The sequence below is a fragment of the Typopeltis vanoorti genome, chromosome 26, assembly GCF_054136105.1.
Source record: "Typopeltis vanoorti isolate ZY-2024b chromosome 26, IOZ_Tvanoo_1.0, whole genome shotgun sequence".
Taxonomy (NCBI): Eukaryota; Metazoa; Arthropoda; class Arachnida; order Uropygi; family Thelyphonidae; genus Typopeltis; species Typopeltis vanoorti.
The window spans coordinates 24121113-24133108 of NC_143574.1; the positions used below are offsets into that span (position 1 = coordinate 24121113).

Here is an 11996-nt window from a genome sequence, read left to right on the forward strand (position 1 = left end):
CTTGAAATAAGAGATCAAAGATTCGAGTTAATTCTTAGAAAATTTTGGAAACAGGGTTAATTTAGTATAGATGACATAGAGGTGAGCTTAAACAAAAACCAAAGCTCAAGGTCATAATTCCCGAATTGAGACTTCATCACGTGTCAGTCACATGCACATGGACCGCATGATGTTTTGGCAGAAAAATGCCACTCTAACTGGTCAGTGAAATCGACTCCAGTAAGGGGGGGGGGGGGAAAGAAATTGAAGAAGGTGCTGGTAGGGGGACATCGTATAAAAGGGTTAGGAACCCCCCCCCAAGAGGCTTTTTTCCTAAGAGTTTTCTTCATGATTGAAGAATGTAAGGTAAAGATTGTGAGAGCCCATCTTAGTGCCAAGAGAACTTGGGAGTGATAAGTTATAGAAGAGTTCGTCCTAGAAGATAAAATATCGGAAAAAAGGTAGAGATCAGTGTAGAAGACCCAAGTCAAAAGGTACTGTAAAATCTCATGTCAATTCAAATCATATGCAACTGTAGTCATTGTTCAATTACTGAACAGTTGAAAGGATTAATGAGAATTATACTAGGACTTTAGTACATGTCAAACTAGAATAAAAATGAGATTGTACTATTAATTAATACGTATTCATGTGCCTAGAGATTTATGCATGTACATTGTATTTTAATTAAGAGACTTTTAAGGGTCAAAAGTGTGTATTAGCTCAGCGAAAGGATAATTTTAATCCATATTGTCTTATTGAGAGAATTAGAGTAACTGATTATATATGTCCTAGAAAATACAGAATTATAGCGTGATCAGACCAGTAAAGTGTTAGACAAAGGATCAACTAGTTCTAGGATTATACATGTTTGTATGTATAGAATCTGTTATGGCGATATGATCACAATTCTCATGTAGGATCTTAACCTAATACTTGTGTTTAGCTAGTGAAAATTTGTATTATATATTCTTAGTATTGAATTGAGTTTTATTTTGATAAAGAATGAATTGTAATATGTTTAAGAGTTCAGTAAACTTTTATTCATTGAAAATACAGTTGTCTCAGATTGTCGCTCAATGCACCACTTGTAACAATGTACGAACCTAATCACGTGCGGGGGGGGGGGGGGGGATTTTGTTAAGTCACGAGATAAAGGTCACGACTGTATATTAGTTTCACACTCAGACATATTTTGATAATTGCTCCTTGTTTTTGAATTTTATATCTTAAATTAAATGTCCTGAAAGGCGCAGTATAAAATAAATATTTAGGGACACTAAGGGAAGAAAAAGCTTGAATATTTGTATTTGGATGATATCTCATATATAGATAAGATTTCGATAAAGACAAGTAGAGTTTCACATGTAAGGATAGTTGAAAGCTTAATAATCGTAAATTGGGACACAACAATAACATTATCCATCTGCAAACTTTTGGCACAAAGTGCTTCTTGATGAATAATGCAATGTACAGTGCAAAATTCATTCTGAAATTTTTCTTCTTTCACTATATTTCTTAATTTTACTGCTACTCCATTTTTTTTACCAACCATAGCAGATGCACCATCACTTGCAAATCCAACCATTTTATCCCAACTTAATTTATATTTATCTATTGCAGTTTTTATTTCAGAAAAAATATCCTGTGCACCAGTTTTTCCTTTCATAGGAATTATTTCCAATAATTCCTCAATTACTTCAAATTCATCAGTAACACCTCGTACGAAAACGGAAAGTTGTGTTATATCTGTGATGTCAGTACTCTCATCAACTGCTATTGAGAATGCTACAAAATCTATACTTTTTCTTTTAACTGACATCGGAAATCACTAGCGATTTCGTTAATACATTCCGCTACCGTGTTGGCTGACAAACTAATATTTTTAAATAATGTTGTTTGTCAGGACAAAGAAGTTCTGCAGACTTGATCAAACAATCTTTAAGGAATTTGCCATCAGTAAATGGTTTTGATCGTTTTGCAATGATGTGCGCGAGAGCAAAACTTGCGTGAACTGGATTTATTTGCTTCAGTAAAAAAATTTTGTTGTCATTGTAAGCCAGATTTCAGAAACTAACTTTTCTTCCCTCAATTTGCCTTCCAACATTTCAAATATTTCTTCATGATTTGTTTCGTAATGGTGACATAAATTGTATTCTTTTGGAACTGATATTCCCTTATTACAAATAAAACATACAATTTTATTGAGCACAACAATCACAAAAGTACATAATTTTCCATTTATCTTGAAAAACACGTTCTTCTTTGTCCACTTTTCTTTTACTCTTTGTTAAAGACATGGCTTGCAGTTTAATCTCTTAATTAAAATCACTATTATAATTTTATTTACAACTTTAATTCAACAAGATGAATTTTCGTATGAAAGCAACACTCAAAAGTTATGCACAATTCTAAATGATAGGTATTGATATAACGTAGATCTAACAACAAGCACAAATAAACAGGTTTTTATAAGCCGTACGTTAGTTTGTCTCCATCTATATTGCAATATGAACTGCGCAGCTGTGCATCGGAAACACCAGAATACTGAAGCACCACCAACTGTCAGTTGATGAACTAAATTTACTGATTGTAAATTGTAAATATGGACTGAGCTTATGTGCGTAAATTGTAGATATGGACTGAGCTTATGTGCGCATAAGCTCAGTCCATATCTCTATGTCTCTAAAACTATAAGCACCGTATTTACAACAAATACATACTTGTAATGTATTCGCGGGCCGTGTAAAATTGCTTCAGGGGCTGGATGCGGCCCACAGACTGCCAGTTTGAGACCACTGCTCTAGATGACTCTTAACAATATCTCACACACTACTAATATCCTTGCCCTGCAATATTTTATGCCATGGCACAGATTTAAGCTTCTTCCTATGCTTGTAATAATCACCTGCATTGTAGTTCCACATATACCCTTTTTGACAGAATATTCCTCATGTTGCACAATCTCTCAAGTCAAGACTACATGGTCACTTTCACCAGTCAGAGGCAATGTGGTCACCATGGTTATGGATGGCTCTTCTGATCCTATGACCAGGTCCAATACTTTCACTTGCCCAGTATATCTCCACTACATGCTGCCTCAAATAATTATCTCTCAGTAGGTGTATATATTCCATTTTCTTCCTGCCATGTGATCTTTCTTCCTTCCAGTCTATATTCATAGTTGAAGTCCCCCCCCCATAATAATTACTCAACCTGTACTCATTTTACTAATTTGCCAATGCATGTTTTCCAGATCATCTGTGGAACTCCCTGGCCTATACAACAACCAACTGTATATTTTGTCTTACTGGCCTCAATCTCACACCAAACTGCTTCAAATGAACAGCCACTCTGCTGCCTATCTTCTATTCTTTTTGGCTGCAATGCACTGAATTCCCACTGGAAGCTTATCCCATTCTATCAACATGTGCATGAGAAGAACGAGGACTTCTTTTTTTTTTTCTTAGTACACTACCTTTGCTCACTTTTAGAAATGACCCTGAGTTCTGACATGAGCTGCAAAATTTCCCTTGTATCGTTATCACACAGCCACGGCAACTAAGGCTATGAGACTAAAGTGTTATTGGTGCATGTTTTTATGGCAGTTTACCTGTTTTGTAATGGAACCCAGGGCCAGATTTACACATAAGCTAAACAAACTTCAGCTTAGACATTATAAGGGGCCTCTATCTCAATATAAATAACCTAAAATTTACTTGGGGGGGGGGGCTCTTAAAAGTTATAGCTTAAGGGCCACAAAAGCCTTAATCAATACTAAGGATGCCTTGCATTCTCTGCATGAGACTGGCTAAACTCACTTTATAAAGGTTCTTTGGATCTGGGATTCAAACCCAAGTCTTTTTGACTGAAGGGTGTCAATATTAATGACCGAGATCTGGAGGAGCAAAGAAATATAATCAGGAACATTTCTAAGAAAGGCAGTTTAACCAATCTCATATAGAGAAATAAGGATTTTTCCTTATTTCTCTATATGAGATTACCTATTACTTTCTTAAACTCGGGTTTTTTTTCACTCCACCAAAACATTCTAAACAGAGATGGTTGCTGATCTGTTTAACAATAATGATACATTACAATTCTGTGTTCTTCAGTCTTAATTTGCACCCCACTGAAATGACTGATGTTTTATTATTATTATTATTATACAGGCATCTCCATTAAGTCCAGACTATGTGAGACACCCACACTACTAACCATTATTCATACCTTTTTTCACAAAACCTATCACACCTCCCAAACTCATTCACTGATAAAGCAACCCCCTGTGACAAACCTGTTCCACTTTCACCCCTCTCCAAGCAAAACATTTGGTCTTCACACCCTTGTTAACTACACTCTTAAGAGATTTCTTGTTTTTTGCTGTACTGTTATGCACTGGAAAATTTCTTCAGCATTTATATTTCTATCATATCTACTTTTTACCATCTACCACATAAACTAACACCCACTAACTTAGCCTATTCTCACAAGAAATAAGATCAGTCACCATTTTGATCATTTGCACTTTTTTTGTGCAAATTTGTGCAAAATAGTTCAGCAGTGATAGTAACCTGTTTATCTCTATTTGCCAATGTGTTCAAGTTCAACATCCAAGTGATTCTTTGAGCTATTTTTTCATTTAAACATATGCCCAATAAACATCACATTTACAATTATCCCAAAATGCCATCCTTGCTAATTGCCTACAGTGTTATACACTGCATGTAATCTTTTCATCCCAAAATTCATAACCTTACAATTTGCTATATTAAACCAACAACCATTTATCCTTTATCCACACTATCAATCTACTTAAATCATCCTGGAAGTCTCTACAACCATCCTCCCCAGTTTTGAATCATTAACAAACAAATGTGTATTCCACCTCAAATCATTAATAGGCCCATGTTATTAATTCCTGTGATACAATGAAATTCGACTAAAATGGTAAATAGCAATGTGATTGTTGGTCTCAGAATCTGTCCAGTGATTCGGTCATCCATTTTGTGTTGCATCACCATTGCAAAACACTAAGTTTAATGCAGCTACCATGTTATATGAATTATACGATCAGGGATGAACATGAAATTGAATGGATGGTGATCTGAAGACTTTCATTGTTTAGAAATTATCTTGTTCTAGACAGCATTCCAAATTCCAATGTTACTGATAGTGACAATCCTCACTGGTTTTCTTTAGTCAATTCCAAGATCAGTGATGCCATCAGAAATTTTTGACAAATGATGCTATGTCAAGGCATGTGTTAAACGACACCACATCAAATGTGTCTTTTTCTCTCAGATCATTACCTACATTCATGTTCAAATTAAACAGCAGTCCTATACATAGCACTGGTCACAATGGGTGGAAGATGAATTTTTTTGCCCAGTGTGACACCACCTCTCCAATTATTAGAGGCCAGAAGTCATTCTGAATAAGGTCCATGTCTGGTATCTAGAGCAGTTTCTGGACTATGTAAAAAATAAATTTTAAAAAATACAACAAAAAAAAGTAATTAAATTAATAAAAATAAGGGGGATCCTTAGCCCACCCACAGTACTAATGTATTATAGATTTACACAAAAAACTTTTTGTGGATGAAAGTCACATAAAAAAATAAAAATTTAAAACAATTTAAAAAAAAAAAAAACACATCAGTCATCATCTTATCCTTACCACCAGCAAAGTGAGTAAGTTGCTATGACAGGACCTATTTTTCAGAAAATCATGCAGTCTTTCCAGTATGATATTCTTGTCTACCACTTCAGAATTCTGCCTTTGACCAAACATCTCCAATACCATTAACACCACTCCTAAGATACTAATTAGTAGGCAATTTTCTGCTTCTTTCTTGAAGCTTTCTTCATATAAATTAAAGCTTGGTCAGAGACCAAGCCAATTCTCTTGCAATTTAGTAACAAAAATCATGTAAGTCATAATGGAAATATTCTTAAAGTATCATTTTAATATATGCTTTGTTGGAAGTGTACAAAATTCATGGCGTTAATTAGACGATGAAATAAAACAGATCACAATGCATCTGGCATAAACATGAAGCAAGGGCTACTAGCTATTTCAAGTTATTATGACTGAGGTAACTAACACTATAAGGCCAGTGTATTTTGTCTGTAAATTGCATTCATTCTTCTGACCACTTTGTTTTGGGAGACATGGAAAAAAAAAAGTTTCCAAGAGGGAAAACCCTTCCACCTCAATAAAAGACCAGCTAACTCACTAACAACTGAAAAGTCCTTATTAAACGTTCTTCACATTCAACATGGGGTTAAAAACTACTACGTCATTCCAACCAAAGAGCATCACCAATACTGTGATGTGGAAGCTCACCCATATCCACAGTTCTCAGTAGTATTATCATCACCAAATCTGCATAGTCAAAAGATCCATTGTAAGTGGCCTCACTACCACACACCTAACTCAAACTACGAATTAATCTCATTCACTGTTTCTGAAAACACTACACTCTGAGGAAATGCATTTTCCTCACCAACTACTCTATGCAAAAAATATGCTACTCACTCATTATACAGCTTCTTTGGAAGGCTTCTGTTTATATTCCCATGGCCACACCACCATTCTATGAAAAATCTCTTCCACGTTAATGTGGTAACAACCAGTCACCAACTTATATTTACAATCACATCCCCAATTTACTTTCTCTTATCTAAGCTCTGCAAATTGCATTTCCCCAACTTTTCTTTATACCGAATATACCAGAGACCAGCAATTGCCGTAGTTGATCATCTCCAGACCCTTTTCAATGCATGTACTTGAAATCCAGGTAACTAAATCTGTGAAGCCTAATCAAGGTCTTATACAAAGGAACCATTAACCATCATACTTTTACATCAGTGAACTCTGCATCATTGCCATAATCTGTTGTTGTATCACCTAAATTTTAGGTCCTTGACTACCATAAACCTATATCCTATAAGATATCCCCCAACCAACTGCAGTCTGAATTCCACCTATACTTTCCAAATTTTAAACCCTTCCACTTTGCAATGCTGAACTGGTAACTTCGCTCACAGTTTATTCAAATCTTCCTGTAACGCTAGTTCTGACCACACATTATTATTATCAACACCCGACCTCCATAGAGTCAGAGACTCATCGTGGGAGGTGTTCACTATTGCTTACAATGCTCATCCAACTTCATCTTAAACTGATTCAATGTGTCCACATCCACAACACATTCAGGCAATGCATTCCACTCACCAACCACCCTCCATGCAAAGAACCTGCTTCTCACTTCTCCGCTCACACCCTTATACAGTTTCCAGAGATGACCTCTTGTTCTACCTTCCTTTCCCATTCTATGAAAAATCTCTTCCATATCTACCTGATAACAACCCCTGACACCAGTTTATATGTCTCAATCATATCCTCCCTCTTCCTCCTATTCACAAGGCTCTGCAACTTACATTCCCTCAATCTATCCTCATACTCCACATTCCAGACCACTGATTACCTTTGTGAATCTTCTATGTACCCTTTCCAACACATCCTCATCACCATTAAAACCTGGCAAGCAAATCTGTGCACAATAATCCATGAGGCCTGATCAAGGCCTTATATAATGTAATCATAACCTCTCTATTTCTGCATGTCAGGGTTGTCCGCATCATTGCTATTATTCGATGTGATGTCTTCACAACCTGTGCAATGTGGCCCCTGAATTTCAGGTCCTTGTCCACCATCACACCTAGATCTCCTCTACTTCTGTTGAAGTTTCCCCACCAAGTGTATACTTGGCATCCCATCATTGCTCACCAAATCTCAAAACCTTGCACTTAGCAACATTGAACTGACAGTTCCACTTACCTGCCCATTCATGCAATCTATTCAAGTCCTCTTGTAAGGCATTAACATCAGCCTGACTGTGCATTGCTCTCCCCAGTTTTGCATCATCTACAAACAGCTGGATATCACTAGTTAAAAAAACCCAATATCATTAACCTACAAATTGAACAACAATGGCCCCAAAATTGACCCCTGTGGCACACCACTGGTAACCTTTCTTTTTCGAGATACTGCACCCCCATATACAACTTTCTGATACCTATCTGACAGCCAGTCACTGATCCAACACAGAAGTCTGTTATCCAATCCCATCTGTTTCAATTTATTTAAGAGCTTTGTGGCAGTCTATCAAAAGCCTTTGCAAAATCCAAGTACACCACTGTATATGCATCTCCTCTGTCCAAGGTATTTGTCACCTTGTTATAGTACATAAGTAAGTTAGTGAAACATGATCTCCCCTTAACAAACCCATGCTGATAACTGCAGAGAATACTGCTCTTATCAACCCATTTTTGTATCCTACTTCTCACCAATCTCTCCAGGACTTTCACCACAACTCCAGATATACACACTGGTCTGTAATTTGAAGTTACAGCCTTATCACCACCTTTATGCAGTCGAACAATTTTACCCTCCTTCCACTCCCTTGGAACTGGTGCTGTTGCAAAACTCTTGTTAAACAGGCATGCCAATGCTACTGCCAGTTCCCTGGAACATTCTCTTAAAATATGTGGTGATATTTCATCAAATCCTATAGCCTTATTAACATCAAGGTTATTAATTTCCTCAAATACCTCCTGCTCACTCACAATTAAGCTATCCTCTCCTATGTCCTCTACACTTAAGTTCCTCATGATTCCACCCTGATCAGGATGAAACACACTTATAAATTTACTTATAAATTATAGTTGTTTACACTTCTGTATCATCTGCAAACATCTTCGTATTCCTATTTAAACCTCTCCCAATAACAGCTGTTAACAGTCAAACAACAATGGTCCATAAAAAAATGAAGTTTTTTTTATCTGTTTGCATTACAATTTTTCGTTTCTGTTTCTATCATACAGTATGCTATCAAAATCCAAACAAATTTTGTTGAGACCTTTGATAAATCAAGTATGTTTGGTAGGCAAGAACGAATTTCCTATGAAAATTCTAATTGGCATATAACCTTTTTTTTTTATTATACCCGCTGCGGAATTTCATTTTTTTTTTTTTTGTTCGGCAGGTAACAAGTCGGGAAAGCAATAAAAATGTTTTCGAGTGGATATTCCTTACTTTCGTAAGAATTGTAAGTACGTGTAGTGATTCAAAATAAATTAACATGACGTTCAGTCTAACTAAACTCATAAATACCATGGGCTTCTAAAATTAAATAAAGGAAGCCGAACACTGCAAAACTTTACTTCTGAAATTATATTCCTCGATCAAAAATGCTGACACAATTATTATTATATTCATTCCAACAGTTGCATGTCACTAAAGCAAACATTTTATACGTCCCATAGTAACGTAAACAAGATTTACTCTTACTTAAGTGTGCATGATTTAAATCACGAATATATACAAATTCTAACAACCTAACTTAATCCTATATAAACACAATCACTGGACATAAAATAATAAAATACCTTTTTCATACCAGCTGCAACCTTCTTTTGCCTGGTTGCGGTATCTGCCATGTTGACAACACAATTATGAGGGTTGATTTCACTACATTTTGGCCCAGTACTATTAATATTTATATATTTATGCAAAGAAACACCAAAATTATCAGTGTGGCTGGAATTATACCAAAAAATTTATTTGCATGCTCATATATAACATAACACAACATAACTAATTAACTAATATATATATCTCGAATTTATATATATATGTGTATATATATATATATATATATATATTGTATCACGTGGCAAAGTTAAGTAAGATAAGAAACGTAAGTGATTGCAAAGAATGTGTGCTAATCAATTACTGTTGTGTACAATACAATAGTGGAACGCCGTTTAACTTTTGCAAACTATTAGCGATGTTTTATCATAGGCTGCGTGTTCGACAATCCTTTAGTGCAAGCGTAGCGCAGAGTATCTCAGATCAACACTGGATGACGAGCTTTAAGAATGGAAACGGGACGATGAAAGAGAAACTCAAAATATAGTAAAGAAGATCAAATATATGACGGAGATAGATGGGAGAATCCCGTAAGGGATTTGCATTGCGGCACAGCTGTAAAAGTTGCTAAAATATTACATGAAAAAAGAAGGATTGTTACATAAGTACAAAGTTACCCAGATTTGAAATTGCATGGTATACAGCCAAGATTGAACAGTAAACCATTGGAAATCTGTCGAACGAAGTGGTGACGAATCATAGCAAACACTCTTCAAATCTAACAAACCTTCCGGATAGAAGTTGGATGCAAATAACGTTCTCTAGGTTTTCATCCTTTGAATAAAGAGAACAACCAAGAAAACGTTATTTGCATTCTTCTGGTTTTCTCACTTTGAAGAAGAAGACCAACATAATGCAATTTGCTATTTGTAAGAGTGATTCTGCCACGTTTATTAAATGCAGTGGTGCACTTAGGGATTTAATCTTGGGTGGGGGGAGCCGAGTTTAGTAGACGATTTGAGAATACACACTACACATCGCATACGACCTATGACTGAGCATCTGCAATGATCGCCAATACATGATACCCATGATCTCCTCTGGTCCGGCTCGGGCAAACGAAGTAGAGCTCAGATCGCCCGAGCACTACTTCCTTTGCTTTGTGCTCACAGCGTCCATGAGTCCCGAGAGCTATATGGTGAATTCTCACCTTATGCGACCGCTAATTCATAAGTGGTATAGAAAGAGGAGACACGACAAAATAAATAAAAATAATCATTTTAATTAGGAAAAGATTTTTGGAAAATTTTCTACTAGTGTTTTTTTTTCTTTTTCTTTGGGGAATGCCAGAAACTCCCCCCCTCTGGATGCGCCACTGATTAAATGTATGATCATGTATTAATTAACTACTACCAGTGTACCTCGTAGATTGGGAAATTTGTTATTTGGAGAACTATTATTTTTTTCATTTAGTTTGAACTGAAACAATTATCATAGACCATGAGAAATATAATACAAATGTATAATGCCTTTCTCGACACTTCTGTATTCCTCATGACAGAGCAGATATACTGGAAGCGACTCAGTTTATTATCAGCATGGAAATGAATAATGCATTCTGTTATCCTGCAGGATTGTGGGCCAACAGTGTATGAAAATTCGATGACACGGAGGAATATGAATCACATAAGGGACTGGTCTAAATGTAATATGATGCCATTGAGAGTTAAAATATTAATGGAGGAAAGACCAACAGATCGGAAACTCTTTAGAAATGATAGTCATGTAGTGTAGAATTAATCTAAATACCAGTGTATATTTTTTTTTAATATTTAAGGGTTTAGGCCTGTGTAACTGAGTGGAAGTGACGTTGCATCCTTGCCCTAAGCTTCCCGAAGATGGCACCACTTGTCTCTTAATCGGTTGCCGCTTATAGTTAGAGATAGTCTTTGGCCACTGTCTCCAGTTGGTACCAGTGGAGATTGAATTATCCACTCAGTCAGGAGCATGGCAAGTGTATTTGCCACCCGGGTGCAAACTTTTATCGGCCGCCAGTCTGACATCTAAAAGTAAGGGTTATTAGTATTAAAATAAAAGGGGTTCGCTGATTTTTTCCCTTTCTTCTTTTTTTTTTTTATTTCCTAAAGAAGAGTTACAATACTAATCGCGACCAAAGGGGAAAGACAAGAATTATTAAGAAAATAGTTATGTGTGGGAAATTTACAAGAGAGCATACAATTTTTACAATGGTAAGTGTGATGGGAATTTGAAAATTTGAATGATGTTAGTATTGCAGAAATACAGGAATATAAAGTACAAACTACAGGAATTTCTACAGACATTTTATTACTCAAAATTTCACATAAAAATTAAAGAAGTAAATTCTCTCACTCATTATGGTTAGTGTATCCGCTCTCCAGCCAAGAGACTACAGGTTTGAATCCCACCTAGCCATGAATGTATGTGATTGTCTTCCACCTTCATGCATTCATTGATACAAGAGAATAAACAATCTCCCAAGATGGACTGAGTCACCATGGGAGAAGTAGACCCAACCCTCCCACAATGGAAGAGGCCTT

The 11996-nt window shown here is 36.1% G+C and overlaps 1 protein-coding gene across 3 annotated transcripts in view; it reads right to left on the minus strand.

Annotated features, from left to right (window-relative positions):
- Positions 1-9635, minus strand: part of LOC150092414 (golgin subfamily A member 2-like) — a 380033-nt gene extending 370398 nt beyond the window's left edge. For 2 of the 3 annotated variants that reach the window (XM_090415174.1, XM_090415173.1), the window contains exon 1: positions 9435-9635. In XM_090415174.1, coding sequence (XP_090271300.1) covers positions 9435-9485 — 51 coding nt within the window. In that variant the 5' untranslated portion in view covers positions 9486-9635. The remainder of the gene's footprint in view (positions 1-9434) is intronic. The other variant, XM_090415175.1, reaches the window with a different exon arrangement.
- Positions 9636-11996: the final 2361 nt, after the last annotated feature.